General features: G+C 54.2%; 5 protein-coding genes across 5 annotated transcripts; 4 read left to right on the top strand and 1 right to left on the bottom strand.

The window, feature by feature from the left end:
* Positions 1–201: 201 nt before the first annotated feature.
* SCP_1202540 (hypothetical protein) lies at positions 202–2,830 on the bottom strand (the record flags this gene model as incomplete). Its single annotated transcript, XM_027763138.1, has 5 exons — positions 202–874; positions 936–1,608; positions 1,669–2,228; positions 2,313–2,505; positions 2,596–2,830. 5 exons carry the CDS (start codon positions 2,828–2,830, stop codon positions 202–204), a joined length of 2,334 nt encoding a protein of 777 aa, XP_027618939.1.
* A 1,890-nt stretch (positions 2,831–4,720) lies between these two features.
* Positions 4,721–5,706, top strand: SCP_1202530 (Ankyrin repeat-containing protein; the record flags this gene model as incomplete). The annotated part of the gene is made up of 6 exons (XM_027763137.1): positions 4,721–4,798; positions 4,858–4,876; positions 4,936–4,978; positions 5,028–5,083; positions 5,143–5,270; positions 5,332–5,706. 6 exons carry the CDS (start codon positions 4,721–4,723, stop codon positions 5,704–5,706), a joined length of 699 nt encoding a protein of 232 aa, XP_027618938.1.
* Positions 5,707–6,073: 367 nt separating this feature from the next.
* Positions 6,074–8,990, top strand: SCP_1202520 (Protein arginine N-methyltransferase skb1; the record flags this gene model as incomplete). Its single annotated transcript, XM_027763136.1, has 12 exons — positions 6,074–6,380; positions 6,441–6,526; positions 6,637–6,955; positions 7,004–7,170; positions 7,225–7,410; positions 7,461–7,538; positions 7,591–7,634; positions 7,684–7,806; positions 7,858–8,030; positions 8,086–8,331; positions 8,387–8,586; positions 8,637–8,990. The coding sequence occupies 12 exons, from the start codon at positions 6,074–6,076 to the stop codon at positions 8,988–8,990; spliced, it is 2,283 nt and encodes a 760-aa protein (XP_027618937.1).
* Positions 8,991–9,329: 339 nt separating this feature from the next.
* Positions 9,330–10,307, top strand: SCP_1202510 (hypothetical protein; the record flags this gene model as incomplete). Its single annotated transcript, XM_027763135.1, has 8 exons — positions 9,330–9,409; positions 9,467–9,486; positions 9,535–9,594; positions 9,652–9,674; positions 9,734–9,804; positions 9,859–9,936; positions 9,984–10,091; positions 10,142–10,307. 8 exons carry the CDS (start codon positions 9,330–9,332, stop codon positions 10,305–10,307), a joined length of 606 nt encoding a protein of 201 aa, XP_027618936.1.
* A 423-nt stretch (positions 10,308–10,730) lies between these two features.
* SCP_1202500 (hypothetical protein) lies at positions 10,731–16,461 on the top strand (the record flags this gene model as incomplete). Its single annotated transcript, XM_027763134.1, has 11 exons — positions 10,731–11,018; positions 11,082–11,210; positions 11,272–12,996; positions 13,053–13,217; positions 13,270–13,782; positions 13,835–14,743; positions 14,797–14,871; positions 14,922–15,524; positions 15,576–15,812; positions 15,867–16,084; positions 16,137–16,461. The coding sequence occupies 11 exons, from the start codon at positions 10,731–10,733 to the stop codon at positions 16,459–16,461; spliced, it is 5,187 nt and encodes a 1,728-aa protein (XP_027618935.1).
* Positions 16,462–18,159: the final 1,698 nt, after the last annotated feature.

Raw genomic sequence — 18,159 nt, 5'->3', positions numbered from 1 at the left:
ACCAGCTTGTTCAATACAATACACGAAGACCGAAGTATGCTAAGAATTACGCGCACCTACTCGACGGAGAGCGACACGACAATACATAATAAATATCCGTCGAGGGAAGGGAACTTAGGTGAAACTGGGTCCACCCCCGTACGTAGAAGAACGAATCGGATACATACTTCGCGCGAGGAATCGTCCAGAGCCACGTCTTTCTCACCGCATCATGAACCCCTGCTTGTCGGAATGCCGCACGTCCGCGGACACGGGCGTGGGCGGCAGCAGCGTGCGCTCGTGGTCCTTGTCGTGCTTCTCACGCTCGAACGACGCAGCGGAGAGGCCTGCGCTCAGGGGGGAGCCCGAGCCGGGCGACGATGGGGACAGCATCGGCGAGAAGCGGCTGGGGAACGACATGAGGGGCTCCAGCCGCGGGATGGGGGGGCCCGAATGGCTGCTGCCCGCCATGTGGTGCACTGCCCCATTCGGCAGGGGCGGCGGGACCGAGTAGAACGTGTTGTGGGTGCCCATGTGTGAACGATGGTCCGCCTGCGAATTTTGGGAGCTCGGCGCCGAGTGGTGGTGCGAGTATCCCCCGTAGCTCATGCTTGCAGAGGGCGGCGATGGGGACGGCGTCATCCCGTTAAAGCTGCCATGATGCTGCGAACATATCTCACTTCCGGACGGTGAGGCTGTGGACGAGAAGGAGCTGTCGTCGTACAGATTGGCACGACGGACACTGGCGAAGGGGACATCGATCGGGGATGTCGAAGGGGAGGCACTCGGTTTGTCCGACATGGTGCTGAACGCGCGATCCTTGCGCCGACGGCCCTGAGAAGAGACTCCACCGCTTTCTTTTTTGGCACGAGAACGCGCATAACGCAATCCACACCTGGATTTAAAGGACGAGAGCAGTCAGCAGGGAACATGCAAGAGAGAGTAGCAAAACTGACGCATTGCATAAATCTTTCTTCCCGGTGGGTCCTTTCCTCCACTCCGGGCTCTGCGTCGCATCACAACTGGAGCACTTCGATATTCCGACAGGTGGGTTACCAGAGCTCCGACCGCCATTGCCGTACTGCTCCCTGCTGTTCCCAGAACCTCTGCGCGGCGTACGCGACGGCGGAACGTGGTCATTTGCGGGGGAAGGCGAGGGACCCTCGTGATGATTGTTAGCCGAGTCAGCGGAATATCGAAGGTTTGAAGATGTAAGCGGCTGGTTGAAGGAAGGAGGTACGGAATTTGAGTCCATATATGACGGCGGCTGAGAAGACCACTGGTGCTGCTGAGGGGTGGGGTAAGAGGATGAACGAAGGCTGCTGACTGTAGTTGCAGGGGACATGCCACCCTGAGGGGGCCACTGGTTATACTGCCCATTCTGAGGCTCAGACGAAGGAGACCAGCTGCCCGAGTATTGAGTCTGCGGAACGCGGGGCTGTGACCCGTAGTAGCCGTTGTAGGATGGAGGCGCAGGCACAGGAGGAAGACTATAAGAATGGGTCGGCGGATCATAGTACGGGACCGACGGCGACGTGTAGCTTTGAGAGCTGTAGTTCGACTGCACGCCTCCACTCGGTCCGCTTCTCAATACAGCATTGACTTTGTGACATGCAAAGATGAGCGCTCCTGCGGGTGTGTGATTAAATTTGAGCCTCAAAAACGTAAACGAAGAATAGGGGTGTTTACCGTGAAGTATGAATATGCTTTCAACCTCTCTATTGCCATCCATTCCACACTGCATCACCTGAAGAGCCTTGTACCTTCTAGTACAGTTAGTTTTGGCATCAGTCCCGCTGGAAATTGCATTGCTGATCTGAACGTCCTGTGCCAGTCTCGCAAAGTCCTTCGCAGTGGGCCCTCCTTGATTCTGATCTGGGGGCCAACTCATGTAGAGCGCACGGTCAGGCTGATTGAGTAATATCTGGAAGACCCGAGACACATTGGGCGGCTGCGGTACTGCAGCAAGGAGTCGCTGATAAAGGAGCTGCACTTGTTCCGTGCTCATGCTGGGCGTGCCGCACCAGTTCGACCAACCGGTCTTGTTGTGCTCGTCACTATCACGAGGAGTGAGGTCCACGACCGCATGCATGAAGCAAAGGACCAAGCCGTCAGACGCCCAGTTGATCACGATGTCCACGGCCATGTAATCTGCGTCGACGGCTATCTTGTCGGCGTCTGCCCATTCCTGCAACGGACCATGGTATCCGAGCTGCCTGCGGACACGCGACAGCCTGGAGTATCGCACCCTTAAGGTTTGTTGGGTGAGTCAGCTGGACGGATAGGGCGACCGCACGGAAACAACGTGGGCAGCGAACCGCGGGGAGACGTACCGAGTAACACTCCCATGCAGGGTCCGACTCTCCAGCACACTTCCGAGGTCTAGTTTCGCAGATGCCTGCTCATCGGGATGGACGAAGGCGAGGAGCGACTTGCCGACGAGGAGATCGGCTTGCTCTTGAAGGTGACTGGAGAAGACGGGATCGAGGTAGAGGAAGGTCAGGTCGGGGGTGAGGAGGGTCCAGTCTATGGCGAGAGAGGTGAGCAAGGTCCGGTTGATGGAGAGAAGTGAGAACGATCGATGAACGATCGTCCGGAGACAAAGATGCTACGCACAACAACGAGTCTGACCGGTCCTGGGCGAGGCCACCGCTGAACGATCGGAGACGTGCGAGGATGGCGGGCCTGATGAAGAAGACGTAGAAGGCACGTCGTGGAGGGTGAGGTTGTCGTAGGAGGAGAAGGTGTGCATGGGGATGCGTGAGGAGTGGGTATGCATAGAGGAGAGCTGGCCCAAGTCAGAGTGTGTAAGAGAGTCGTAGCCTCGTTGCGAAGGTGCAAGAAAGCTCATGGCAGGATAAGATATGACTAGGACAAGGGTAAAGTAACTGTCGGCTCGAAGCTGGTTTTGTTTAGAAGCGGGTAAGGTAAGGCAGCAGGAAAACGATCCTGATGGATCGCTGCAAAGGAGAGGAAGGGCGGCGATGGTTCAATCTGGGAATATCTGCGGGGCAAGTTCCAACTCAGCACAGGAGTAACACACAGGGGCTCCCGCCACTGCGGCCGCTTGGGCCAAGTCAACACAGGTCAACCCAGCGAGGTCATCCGACAACAACTCAGCACAGCCTTGCCGATCACGCCAACTCTATTTCCCTTTCATTTTCTTTATTTCTCTCGCTCTTTCTCTCGTATTTCTTCCCAGGCCCATCAAATTTCATTCCTGCTCCCCCGGAATGGACGCTCGCTCCAATCGAGCGCGCAGCGCGATATCAGTCTTAAGATCTAGGCTGATCTACATTTTCGGGGATGCTCGCTGCACCCTGACCTCCCTCCACACGCGCACGACGGACGGTAAACGCACGCCCAGCTGCCTCTCTCTGCACAATTTTGCACACTCCTCAGGCATGGATCACAGGAGTCGCCGCATGGCCTTGGTGTTTCACTTCCCGAGATGGCGTGCTCTCGTGCGAAGATCCTCTCTCTCCGATCAAGATCCGCTTCTTTAGATCACAATCTTATGCGACGACTGCCCTGATATTCACATGGAGGCGAAGAAGGCACCATAACCACTCGTCGCCCTACGCGGTGGTTATCATTCATCAATGTTCCCTCGAGCGTTAGAATGGATGTCGCCTCGTAGAATGCTCGGTCGCCGCCACAAGCATGGGTGGTGTGATGATCACGATGACGAACGTTGCATGCTTATGCCCCCCGACTTGTAACTTTCGGCGACTGACCGTCAATAGTAAGAGGATTTGACGTGGTGCTTGTCGCGTTATCTTGAATCACAGCTGGACGGTGAGGTTCCTCCTTCCGTCCCAGAGATAGGGGACTAACCGACGACCACGCGGTCAGTCCCTGTATCTGACAGACATGGGGAAGATACCAGGGAATCACGTATACCGTCTACAGAGGGCGGGAAAATGAACGCTCGGAAACAGGAGAAGGGGAGTGTGAACCTACGTAATGAGGGATCTGCGGGAACCTTACGTTCGGCTGCTGCTGAATATAAACACAGAGTCCAGAACGAGTGACACATTTACGAAGAGCATGAGAATTGACCTGGCAGATTGGAGTCGGCCAATAGGACAAGACGCTACAGGGCTACGGGGCCTAGGGTCAACGACAGCAAGGTTAATGCGCGAGCCGTATGTTCTAATAGAATACTTTTTAATTGCCTGCCCGCATACCATTCACATTGCACCTGCTTGCCAAAGGAACAATGAGAGTCTGGTTCCTCTAACCGAGAAAAGAGCATACGTGGCTTACAATTAACGGCCAGAAAATGATCCGACGCATTGCATCATTGAGCGGTGCGCGACGAACTGTCCTGCAGCTACACTCGATCCGAAGAAAAGCTGTGAAATAGCACGCCTCGTTTGATGCTGAGATGAGCGCACGAGTTAGGACTCCGCTGCAGAGCGTGAGGACAATACGCACGGAATCAAGGCACAACCTAATCCATGTTTTTGGGGAGAGTATTTCTTGGTGGGTTCAGCAAGTCTTTTGATAACAACAGCCTTCCGCAGAGAGTCCCATATCTGAATTTTTGACGAGAATTGAGTCGCGCCGGATGTAACGGAGCCGAACTAACCGAACTTTTCGTGACAGTTTCGGTGTGACACATCTGTCACGGTGATCATTTCGGCTTCAAGTTTGGTCGATCACCGTGATCGTTCAATCTCCGAGTTCATAGACTCGGACCTCTTTTCTCGTCCTCGACATCCTGCAAGTACTTCACATGCCTGTACCGACCCGCGTCCAGCCGGAGAAGAACATATGGGTGGCGGCGGGAGATGGTGACCTGGGTCGGGTCAGAGTGAGTAGCGGATCCTCGTCCTGTAGCTTGGTCGGGCCGCTCAATGGGATTTTGCGAAGGAACTGATAGAGGGCCAATGTCCGTTATCTTTCTTCCAACGCCGAAACTTCATCTGCAGAGATTGACTTTGTGTATAGCGTTGTCACCCAATCTGCCTGACCCATATACATACACACCGATGTGGGTGCTCCAGATTTTTGTCCTCTCATCGTTTGACAGATTTTCACAGGCACGCTGCCGCGTCGTACGGACAAATACACGTCCTGGAGTATCTGATATCCCAAGGTCATTATCTCGTCACCTGAATTGTGAGTTCGTCGGCGTCATCGATATGATTTATGCAGGAGGAGACGTGAATGTCACTGACAGTGACGGAGACACGCCATTGTATGTCGTGGAGAACATCATGACGGCATGGTTCCTCGTAGAGAACGGCGCAACAGTCGACCACCGTAACAATGAAGGCGCATCGGTACGCCCGTGTTCGCATTTAGTCTGAACCTACTCAGTCGCGATCGCTGACCAATGCACAGCCTGCAGAAACCCTGGCGGAAGACTTTGAGGAAGTCGCCACGTACCTCAACCGAGTATCGTCGGCCGGAGACAATGCAGCGCCTCCACAAGCCGTGCCTGCACAGGCCTTTAACCAACCATCGCAACACGCGCAAAACATTGCTTCAGAGACCTTGACGTCCTCATTGATGCAATCAGTGCAGGAGATCATGCAACGCGCCGAGGAGGACGGTCATGACCCCGAGGAGGAGCTGCGACAGGCCGTCGGCCGTACAGTGTTGGAAGGCGTCGTCACTGGTTATGGCATGACGACGGAAGGCGGTGAAGAGCGCAGAGATGCAGGCCGTGATGGCATGAATGGAGCCAAGAGGTCGAGGACAGACGGACCTGGGTAGAACTCGCGCTCTACCTCGCATATAGTAGTCTAGCCAACGTTTCAAACGCGTGTTGGAGGCGCGGTTTGTGGTGTACACGCACATGGCACGCATTCGCCCGCGGTGAAGTTTATGTACATTTCATGATCAGTATCATGATGTGGTGGCGGATTGCATTGGAGATCGCATAGATAGCTGCCGTCGATAATAATACATATCCGTTTCAAGTTATTTTCTGGCATTCCGAGTACGGCTTTTGCCAGTCACTGTACTCGAGTGACGGAAAGTTCTCTCTTGCAGGTTTCTCAGCGCCCATCCTGGGACCTGCATCTTTTCTTGTTTTGTTATTTGCCGAACATACCCGTATTGCTTCTCTGCTCTCGACCTCATGAACGAACCTCGAAGAATGTTCACCTTCACGAGCCATCTCTCGCACAGCGACATCTCCCAGGTATCATTACGGACTGATCCAGCTACAGAAACGCCCATACTCCACGCGACCGCAGAAGCCCGTGCCAAGGGCTACGACGCAGTATGCTTCCCTCTCACGAACGACATATGGAAGATGCGATGGAGAGACCTCTGTCTCCTTCCACCGGGCGACATACAGGACAAGGAAGCCCTCGAACGGCGTGCCGAAACATGGAGGTCGAAGCCAGCGTTCATGCGCGATGAAGTGACCATTACTCGTATAGGTGCGAGGCCCTGGTCTCTCAGCTCACGTTCTTACATTCCCTGATGGAAGAATGGACCAGACGAGGCGGAGGGGGTGGTCGTAATGATGTCGGACTGGCTGGAACTTGATGCTCCCGACGACTGGGTTCGTCACGACTCCGAGATTGTACGTACAGCCGTTGTTCCTGGCACGCGTTCCCGCTATGGGAGCCTGCCATTGGAATGGAATGATGAGCCGTTGTGTTGAATGTTGTCGCCGGCCGTGTGTCTCTGCAGGCACTGCAACAGGAACTGGCGTACGCGTCCTACCTCAACGTCCACACTGCGATCCTCCCGCCCCCGCGCCATCGCGCACACTTAGCGTCCTACGCCCGCACAGTGAATACCTGCATCAATGCGATACCCTACATTCAGCTCTCCATTCGTATCCCGATCTACAATCCTATGGAGCTGCAATTCCAGTCGACGACGACCGACCTGTCTACGGCGGACACTTCATCATCATTACTGTCATCCACCGAACCCTCAACTGCGACTTGGGAGATGTGGGACACAATTCGCTCCGTTTGCGGTTATAACCCGCGCTTGACTCTGAGTGAGTGCTCATTCTTGTGCTGAGAACACAAGCTGACGGTCTCTGTAGCCCTTGACATGACACCACCCATGCCGTCGGTCTTGACAGTGCTTGGCCAGTGGTCAGCGGAGCCCGTGCGACACATCTTCTTACCTGCGTCTACGTTTATTGCGAACGCGAAGGGGTACCCCGTGCTCCCGAAGGGCGCACAGTCTTTTATTCGCGACATCTTGAAGGTGGGCTCTCCCATGAGATCGAAATCCAAGAATTGAGTTGAGGTACATGGGCAGCTGCAACCGAATGTTATCTTGTCGGGGACGTCTACTGGTAGACACGAGAGGGGAGGGGAGGCTGCATATTCTCAGTACGTCCGACATTTAGAGAAGACCAGCCCTTTGGTACAGGCCGCACAGACTTCCGGTACAGTGGAGAATTTCGCTCAGGGTTACCAAGACTATCTACAAGCGCCGTTACAGGTTAGTGGCGGCCTTCCATTGTTTGCCCAGAAGTGTAACAATTTGACTAGCCTTTGATGGATAACCTGCAAAGCGTGACGTACAACACCTTCGAGCAAGATCCCGTCAAGTACAAACAATACGAACAGGTGTGATTCACTGTCGCTGGCACTTAAACTAATGTCGCTGAATGTATCTTAGGCAATTTTCTCGGCATTATCCGATTGGCGATCTCGCGAGAAAATGTGAGCCGTCTCCTCTGTCTACATATGATCTCGTCCAATGTTCCCTTAGTGTGATATGTGTAGCCGGAGCTGGCCGTGGACCGCTTGTCGCGAGATGTGTCGCTGCGCTCAAGCGAGCGCGGAGAGACGCATACATTTATGCGATTGAGAAGAACCCGAACGCTTATGTCACGTAGGTCATTTCGTGCGTCAGTGTGTTCTTACTGAGGATATCTTGGTGTAGCTTGCAGGAACGGAGGCAGAGAGAATGGGGTGACAAAGTGCAGCTTGTTTTCGGAGACATGCGCTCGGTAGAGGTCCCCCCAGTGGATATCCTCGTCAGCGAGCTATTGGGCTCATTCGGCGATAATGAGCTCAGTCCAGAATGCTTGGACGGTGCTATGCGGTTTTTGAAAGGTGAGAGCTGTTGACGTACACCAGATTGGATATCCGTTCATCGATCGGCTTTCAGCGGATGGCATCTCGATACCTGCTTCATATACCGCTCATATTGCACCTCTTTCATCTTCCAAGCTCTTCCATGAGACGCGGGTTGGCCATGAAGAAAAGGCTACTGAGACTCCGTATGTTGTCATGTTCCAAGCCATCAACATCCTAAGCGGGAACGGCGGCGGGATCAGCGGCAAATGTGGACCGCAAGTACAAGAATGCTGGGAGTTCGAGCATCCCAGGCGGGACGTTGTCCTCGATGAGCGCGGTAATTACTCCTCATGCGTGCTTAATGTCATGGCTAATAGGTTTTCACTTTTCAGGTCTACCGTTTACAAATTCTCATAACATAAGGTCCGCGCAGCTGACTTTCCACATACCGCATGCAGGGGTCCTCCATGGGCTAGCGGGCTACTTCGAAGCGATCCTCTATAGGAACATTGGTCTCAGTATCCATCCGGACCGGATGCATCACGTATCCAAAGATATGCTCAGTTGGTTTCCTATTTTCTTTCCCTTCAAGGTGCGTGCCTGTCATGTGTAGCATCGGACACGTCTGATATCTTCTTTCAGGAGCCGCTCTATTTGCCAACCAACTCCGAGCTGCACGTCTCAATCTGGCGCCTCACGAACGAACGGCAGGTCTGGTACGAGTGGTACGCTGAAGCCTTCTTGCCGATGCCCGGCACTTCGTCAGCGCCTAGATATTCACCTATGTCTGATCGGTTGGATTCCGAGTCGACACCCATACTTTCTCCTAGTCCGCTCGTGGATGCAGTCGATATTCCCGTGATTGTGGAGGAGGCGGACGAAGTGAAGAGCACGGCGGGTGCGACGGGGGGCAGCGGCAGCAGCGTGGACTTAATAAAAATTGGACAAACGTCGCTGCACAATCCTCGGGGGAGAAGTAGCTGGATTGGCCTGTAGTATGGTATGCATTGTCCTCCTGCATGTGTATTATATTTCCCGTTTGCATGCCCGCTGCTCTTATTCGCGTGACGTTCTCTTCACATGCGCTCCTTCTGGCTGTTGCACGTCAAGTCAACCTCACTCGTTGTCACGAACTCCGCTCCAATGTGGCTGTCAGTGTCAGCACGGTGGCCATGTCCCACAGTTCAACTTCTACTGTTCGCATCTTGTCAGCCCCCACCATCTTTGCCTTTTAGTGACCCCGCTCGAGCGCAGCATTCAGACCTCTTCTTTCTCAAGACTTTCCCCCTCTCGTTACATCGCAAACGTCCGTCCAACACTGCAACACCGTACACCATGAAGTCTGTCACTACCGCCGCCATGTTCATCTCTCTCGCCGCTGGCGCAATGAGCCAGAACCTGATGATCAACACTCTGTAAGACTTTCCGTCTGGTGCCTGTATGCCGACTAACGTTGGGTCTGTGTCACGTAGTCAGGACCCCGTCCAGTGTCGTAAGTAGTCCCTATGCATCTTTCGACTCCTGCTCATTGTCGTCGCAGAACCTGCAATGTTCACCTGGTCTGGGGGAGAGCCTCCCTACTACCTCTCACTTGTCCCTGGTACGTCGAATATTCCGCGGCGGCAGAGAACTTACGCTGATATGCACTGCTCATCAGCGGCGCAGACGAGTGCGCCAGCTGTGAGTATTCTTTCCTTTCAATATTTGTCCCTCGTAGCTCACCAGCATCGCTGCTACAGATCAAGATGTTCCCCACTATGAATGGCACGAGCTACACATGGATCGTCGACCTCGCGTCTGGCACGTCCTTGTAAGCATGCGCGATTCTCCGATGATGACGTCATCTGATACATCGTCATCTCAGCACGACCGTGTTGAAGGACATGAGCGGTGCCACGGCGTACTCCGATGTAGAGACAGTTCAACCCGGCACCAGCAGCAGGTCGGTCGCTCGCAAGTAGCGTGAAGGCGATTACTGACATCCTATAGTTGCGTCAACACTACCGTCACCGAGACTGGTACTTCCTCTAGCACTGCTACCCCGACCTCTAACAATTCGTCCATGGGTCACTCGAATTCTATGACCGTCGCAGCTGCGTGAGTGGTTTGTCTCATCGGCGGCTTGGTGACAACTTACGCCTTGCCAGCGCTTCCCCGACCTCTAGCTCTTCCGGAGGCCATAGCACCAGCTCGATGAGCAGCACCCCTACTCCCTCTTCTTCCAAGAGCTCTGGTGCCGCTGATCTCGCGTCCCCCGCGGGCGCAGTCGGTATCGCTGCTGCGATGGGTCTGCTCGGTGCCGTCTTCCTGTAAGCTTGAATTACCCTGGTCACATTTCGCCGGACTGTAGTTCCTGTAATTATTTCATGCACTTGCATTGTATTGTAGCCTTTACCAATAGATTATACCAGTAACCTGCCTGTATCAACGAAGAAACGAGGAAACGAGGAATATTAGCTGACTACGCTATATGACTAGAAATGGCGCAGCGACGCGACCTGCACGTGATGGATCGCAGATCTGGCCGGAAGAATCTGGTTGAGCCACGCGAGCAGCGCTGGGCCTCTTCCTTTGTGCTCGCTCTTTCCTGACTAGTCAGTGTAGCTCCTCGTGCACATCCTTCACGCCATCCCTCTTGCGATACGCATATCAGGCGCGTGTGGTCAACCGAGCCTATCTCTGACCCCAGACATCTGATACGCAGCAGCATCCTAGGTTTTGTCTTGGTTTCGTGACATGTCGGTCGTTCTCGAGGGTGACGGGCTTCCTGCGCCCGTGTTGCAGGACACCACTAATGCCATGTACGTTACCGAGGTGTTCGCTGACAAAGATGTGGTCGGAAACACGCTCGGAAAGGAGGAAATGGTTGAGGAAGTAGAGCCTAGCGAAGGCGACTTCAAGAAGATGGCGGAGAAGGTCGCAAATGGTGTTACGTTCCTCGTGGAGGAGGCCGAGGAACTCGTCTTTGACCATGATGAGGGCACTGCTAAGGAGAATGGCTTTGCTCATGTAGCGCATGACGATGTGCGTATTGTCTGACTTTGTTGCTGGCCAGTCTGTGTCGCTAATACCTATTCTACGCTTCAGAGCAATGTCTCGGGCGCGAACGGGGAAGTGGAGGAAGCTGCTGCCGTCGAGAAGTCTCAAATGGACGTGGCAGACGCGTCTGTTGCCGAAGAAATAGCTGAAGATGCTGTTGCACCCTCACCCACCATTGTCCGTGTATCTTCCTATACCCGACGCGTTTATCTCATTGACAACTCACTACCTTGTACAGGACGGCGAACCTAATCAGGGAACAAATGAGGTTGCCGCGTTGGTCGTTGCAGAAGAGCCTGCACCAGCAAGCTCAGGACCCGCGGAGATAGAAGTTTTAATCACTGAGGGGCTATCCGCTCCCTCGGAAGTGGTTGCTGCTGATGAGGAAGTCTTTCCCACGTCCGAAGAGGCGGCCAGTGAGCCAGAGGCGGTCGTCATCGAGATCGTGGAAGACGCTCCCGCCCCTGAGGAAGCGCCCGAGCAGACCAGCGCTCCAGCTCCGACCGAGGAAGTGGAGCTCGCTGTCCTGGAGCCAGCCGTCGAGGAGGTCCGTTCCGAGGAGGCTATCGTGTTGTTCGAAGATTCAACGTCTCCTGCTGAGCCCACTGCGGTTGTTGAGGAAGCAGCTGTCGAGGAGAGCCATCCCGCTCCGGTTGTGAACGAATCCGCTGCCGCAGAGGCTCCTTCGGCGGAGCCCGTGGTAGTGGCAGGTGCAGTCGAGGAGGTTCCAGTCGCTGAGGGCAATACGATTATCGAGGAAGCAGTGGTCGAGGAGCATTTCGCCTTCGAACCCACTACAGAAGAGACTGTCGATGAGGCTCCTGGCCCGGAGTCCATCGCAGTGGTTGATGAAGCTGCTGTTGAAGAGGCTTCTATCGCAGAGCCCGTTACAATTGTTGAGGAAGCGGCAGTAGGCGAAGTTCCTGCTGCAGAACCCCTTGCAGTGGTTGAAGAAGTAGCCGTGGGAGATACTGATGCCTCAGAAGCCGTCACGATCGTGGAAGAAGTCGTAGGAGCAGCGGCCACAGCAATCGCAGCTGTTTTCAGGGAGGAAAAAGCGAGCGTCGACGTGCCCGAAGTCACTATCGAGGACGCTGCTTCTACGGAGGAGGAACCTGCGGTGGAGAGCATCACGATCGAGCCTCCCACTCCTCTCGTTGTAGCGGAAGAACTGCGACCGGAGGAAGCACCCCAAGTTATCCCCGTTCAAGAGGTGGCCGTAGAGGAACTGGCCCAGGAAGTTGCGCAGGAACAGGCCGAGGAATATGTCGATGAAGTCGCGGAGCAGTCGGTGGAAGTCACTGAAGTCTCTGTCGAGGTACCTGCTGACGCAGCAGAGGAGGTTGACGAAGAAGACGCAGCTGCTGACGGCGAGGACGTGCCTACCGATGCCTCTGTGGAGGACACCGAGGTTGTCGAGGAGGTGTCCACGGAAGTACCTGCGGACCTTGACGTCGAGATCGTTGAGGAGGCGTCTGCCGACCCTCCCGAGGCCGTAGAGGATGTCTCTGTCGAAGCGTCCTCCAAGGCAGTAGAGGAGGATCCTACGGAAGCGTCTGCAGAGGTCATCGAAGAAGCTTCTGCTGCTGCCTCTGCTGCAGTAGTCGAAGAAGCCCAGGAGGTGCCCGCTGAACCTGCTGAGGAAGCGATGGAAGTGACTACTGAACATTCGACTGAAGGGCCCGTTGAGGTGATTTCTGAGGTAGTGGCAGCGGTTGCTGCAGCATCAGCTGAGATCGCTGCGGAATTCTCCTCTCAACCCTCCACCCAGAGCAACGAAGTGCCTACGGTGCTCGCTGCAGTTGAGCCCGAAGACTCACCTGCTCCTGTGCAGGAAGCTGTCGCTGAGGTTGCTGGGGAATTGGATACTCAAGATACTCCTGTTGAAACTGGGGGTGTTGAGGCAAGTGTTGCCGAGCCTGTCATCGAGCAGAAGGCTGTCGAGGAGATGGTCGAGGCGGTGGTATGTTGTTTTCTTCCTTCTTTGAAAATTTCTTCATGTCTTATCAACCATGATAGGCTGCAATTCCTGTGGACGAGCATTGGGCAGAGTCAAGGGCGGAAGTTCCTCCCGAAAGCCAAGTTTTGGAAGCGGCTGAGCAGATCCAAGCGAATGCTGCAATGCCAGCGGAAGAGCTTCCCGTGGCTGAAGAGGTCATGGTAGAGACTACCACTGAACCTGCTGTTGGTATTCTCTCCTGTTTGTTATATGTCGTCTTCTGATGTGTGTATACAGGCACACGCAGAAGCTGTGTCTGAAGTCGTCGCAGCTGCTGAAGCAGCAACGAGGGCGTCTGCTGCAGTGGAAGAAGCCATAGAGACACCTGCCGTGGTCGAGGACGCCGAGGCTCCTGTTCCGGTCGAGGAGACAGAAGCTCCTGTTGTCGCTATCCAGGTCGAGCAACCCGAGATTGCTGAAGCCGTCGCGGAAGAACCTGCTGAGCCCGAAATTGAAGCCTCGTCTGAGGCGTTGGAAACTACGAAAAACGCAGAGAACGAGCGTTCAACGTCGCCTTGGACCCCTTCGTACAGTGTAATGGTTCAAGGTCTTGGTGTAGCTGGACCCGAGGGTACCGAGGAGATTGCTGAGCTCGAGCAAACTCCCATTGCGGAGGCCGTAGTTAAGGCTCATGAAACGGAGGCAGCGGTCGAGGTACCCATCATCCAGAGTGACGGTCAAGAAGAGCACATAGCCATTGAGGCCATTATAGGTGCCACGGCGGCGGCCGTGGCTGTCCTTGTTTCTGAGGTAAGTTTTCCGATGCATATGCGTGTAATTGCTAACCTTCCCTTGTGCATAGCCTGATGAAATGTCACCTCCGGAGGCATCTGCGCAGGTTGTTGAGGTTCCCAAGTCCCCGTCGTGGGTGCGCTCGTACTCCGTGAGCTCGCAAGGGAACAGCCCTCTTCCTTCTCCGAAGGTGCAAGCTCTTCAAGAGTCCAAGCTGGAAGCAGTGGAAAATATGCCTGCTCTTGAACACAGCACTGAGGTGGAAGTTGTCGCCGAAGAGGCCGCTCCTGCCAACAAAGTACCAGCTGCGGTGGAAGTTGAAGAAGCTGTTGCCGAAGAAACTGCAGCAGAGGCGTCGATCGTCCCCAAAGGCGAGGAGCTCATGCCCTCCAGTGATGTTCCGATCACGGTCATTATCGAGGAGGCTGCACCTATGCCTCCAGTGGAAGAGACGAAACTAGAACCGTCGGCTACTGCCATCGAGGTACCTAAGTCTCCTTCATGGATTCCCTCATACTCTGTCAGCTCTCACGGAAACAGCCCTCTTCTTGCCTCAAATGTGGAGCTAGAGGAAGAATTTACAGTTGAAGTGGTGGCTGAGGTCCCTGTTTCCGAACCAACTGCTGAACCAGTTGTCGTAGTTGAGGGTGAAGAGTCTGTACCTGTGGAAGCTGTCCTCGAGACCGCTGCCGAAGCTAGAGAAGAAGTCGTGCCTTTTGTTGAAGTCGCTGAAGTGAACGTCGACGACGAAGCGTCAAGTCTATCTGCCGAGGCTCCTGAAATTCCGAAGTCTCCTACATGGGTACCGTCGTACTCTGTCAGCTCGCAGGGCAGCAGTATACTGGTGGAAGCTTCTGAAGTGGAGAGTGTACCTACAGTCGAGGCCAGGGACGAAATCTCTGCTGTAGTCCAAGAGTTTGTTGAAGGCATCGAGCCTTCGATTTTGGTCAAAGTTGACGACACTGCGTCCATAGCTTCGGTGAGTTTCTGATTTGTTAACAAAAGCTTATGAGTACTTATGGGACGATCAAGACATCGCTCATTGAGGAAGCACAGGGCTATCCTCGGACACCGACGATTACCGTGGCTGAGGTTGACGCATCCGAGGTGAGAACCGTTATCGCACTCGTATTATGCATCCTCACCATTTCGTGTAGCCCGCGGTTGTTCTGGTGGTCTCGTCAGAAGCCCCTGAAGCAGTCGATTCGGAGGAGCCCAAGTCGATTTGGGTCCCCTCATATTCTGTCAGTTCCCAGGGTTCAAGCCCTGCACACGCACCCCAGGCCACTGTCGACAGAGATGTGGAGAACCTAGAACCCTTGCAAACGGCCGAGGAGGTAACTAAATCTCCTTGGGTTCCTTCGTATTCTGTCAGTTCGCAGGGCACTAGCCCGGTGCCCGCCCCTCAAGCGACTGAAGACGCAGAGGTTGACGAACTGGAGCCACTGCAAGCTGCTGAGGAGCCACCGAAGTCTCCCTGGATTCCTTCGTATTCCGTCAGCTCTCAGGGGGCGACCCCCGACGTGAAGAACCTCGAGCCCTTACTCGCCCCTGTGGTCGACAGTATTGCCTCTGCGTCTGCTGAAATAACAAGTTCTACTGAAGAGGCGGTAGTTGCTGTGGTTGAGGCACAAATAGCCGTCGAAGAAGAACCAGTCGTTGCCGAGGAATCAGTCGGTGTCGGGGAACCAGCTGTTGTCGAGGAACAAGTGGTCGTGGAAGAACCAGCAGTCGTTGAAGAACAAGTGGACATTGGAGATGTTAGTGCATCGTCCTGCTATACGGTCGAGCTCACTCATGATGTTGGGCAGCGCCTCACGTTAGAGACGTCCGCTGTGATCGCAGCTGAGCTCGAAAGGCCCAATTCTCCGTGGACGCCGTCGTACTCTGTGAACCAACAAGGTGCCAGTCCTCTTCGGAAGGATAAGGAGTTGAACGAAGTGGAGCAAACCCCTGTTCCTGCCGCAGAGCCTGCAGAAGACGTGCAAATCGAAAGTAAACCGCCGTCGATCCACTTGGATAAGTCGGCGGAGCTCGGAATGATAGAGGTAATTTGATTTCATGGCGTCGTAATGCTGGATTTACATATACGATGTTTCTAGGCTGAGGCCGCTGTGCTCGTGGAAGAGCGACCTGAACGGCCATGGACTCCCTCCTACTCAGTCACTACCCAAGGCCCGGATGTCGCGAACGGAAAGGCGCATACAGAGAAAGAAGAGAATTTCAACCAGGCGATCCAAAGCAATGTTTCTAACGGTCACACCGAACTACAGGCCTTCCCCACTGTAGAAAATGGTGAACCCAAGAAGATGTCGACAAAGTAAGTGCTCATTTCGAACGCTGTTTGAGGTGCCATACTCACCACTCTTAAGGCCAAGCCTCGCTCGTCTTGTCCCGGTGAACGAGGACGAACAGATCGAGATTGAAGCTAGCGCGACCTCAGTAGCTGAACCCGTCTCGCCTACCCATGCTCGTCAGCGACTCGAGTCAACCACATCCTCTCGCTTCTTCCCGGGAGGCTGGTTCTCGAGTACACCCAAGTCGCATGACAAGGGCCGGGCATCGCATGAAACTGCCGCCGGCGAGTTTTCCAAGAGTCCAACTAGTGCAACATCAACGCCGGCGCTCGAAGTCCCGACGAACACTCCCACGGAAGGCATCGACGAAAAGAAGAAGGGATGGTGCACCATCATGTGAACCCGATTAATTATCTTGTGTTTTCTCATCATTTTGGAGTTTCACGACCGTTACGATGCTATGATTTATCTCTCCTTAAGGCCATCGCCTGGCGCATATTTCTTCGTGCTTCTTTTGCATCCTGGGGTTAGTCTGCCAGTGATTTGAATACCCTTCCACCAATATGGCTTTTGGATAGCTCTGATTTGTCGCCACTTACATCCTTTCTACATCCCCCACTCTGCAATTGAATATGTATCATACGGCTAGCAATGCGATCGACGTGCAAGGGAAGGTGACGTGCAGCAGCTCGCAATTTCGCCCAGTCCTTATCGGTCAACACCAGCTAAATTGTGACACGGAAAGAAAGCATGAAATTCAAGTAGTGATCGTACAATGTTCAATCCTCTATGAATAATTAGTGATGGCTAAGGTACGTACGCTGGCTGCACTGACTTCGCAATGTCCGCCGGCGAACCGGTGGAGCGCTATGCATTCTGTTTCTGGTGTCCATCGGATGTTTAGCTTCGCCTCGCCTCGGTACGAACTAGTTTCTAACCCTTCGTATGTACGCTTGTGGGATATCCTAGAGGCTAATTGGGGGGGACAATCCTTAGGTCAGCTCAAGAACGTACGGGGCGAGCTCCGGCGCGGTGTTTCATGTCGAGCCAGAGGGGCCAGGGGAATCGAGACAAGCCAATCTTGCCCTAGTGATTGTCGTATTAGAGAAACGCAGATATCCGTTGCCGGCACCAGCTGAGGTCTTCTTGCTCCTCGTTGTCGATGCAGAAGAGGAGGGCGGCAAGCCATGGCACAGGAGCCCGCACGAAGCCGACACTTGGGGGAAACAGCGACCCGGCGGATATAAAACCATCACCGGCCTTCGAGTCTCAGGATGGCTAAGGAGGTAAGGAGGTGCGTCTCCTCTCGCAATCCGCCTTCTGGAAGAGGTGGGTGACATATGAGGGCGATGCTTGCAAAGAGCAATTGGTGCTCAGCGCTTTGTCCGTTGCATCCTAAAAGAACATCATGCAGTACGTACCACACAAAAGAGGCCAGCGGACGCCCAAAAACTCGCAGACATTTAAGCTTCAACGTCAACTTCAAGGAGGCGTGTTCTCCTGTCCGATCGGGTATCAGTACCGTGCACTCTGATCTGTCCCGGAAGAACAGCCTGAAGCACACACCGCGCAAAAACATGCCAGCAAAAAAATCTTCGTGAACCTCCGATCTCTGCAAGTTTTAGTTCAGATATACGGATTCCGTTTCTGGGGATGCGAGGTATCAGGTTTCCGCGTTCTAGCCGTTGCACCCTGAGAAAAAGAGGGTTGCGTAAACGGAGAAGACGGGATGATCACGAGAGGTACGTTCTCCATGTTTTCTATTTGTCTGACAGCACACACTACATCGAGGGGAGGATCGCGGTCGCTGACGAGTCCGCAGTGCGTATACCTTACCTACTGCCATTGACGACGCGCTGCAGATTCAATGGAACTCACCGAACTGCGGAACGGAACTGACGTACAACGGGACGACGATCCATGTGCTGGCGGCCAACGCGGCGTCGGTGTGTGGGATGTGAGCGCACTCGTGGGCTTGGATAGTGAGTTCAAATTTTCTGACTTTGGACGCTGTGCCCGTGTACGATTGGTTTGACGGACGTCCGTTTTGAACGCATAGTGCTGGAATTGCGAAAACTAGGAAATATACATTAGATGA

This window comes from Sparassis crispa (assembly GCF_003851025.1).
Source record: "Sparassis crispa DNA, contig_000010F, whole genome shotgun sequence".
NCBI classification, from domain to species: domain Eukaryota; kingdom Fungi; phylum Basidiomycota; class Agaricomycetes; order Polyporales; family Sparassidaceae; genus Sparassis; species Sparassis crispa.
This window is presented reverse-complemented; position numbering and strand designations above follow the sequence as displayed.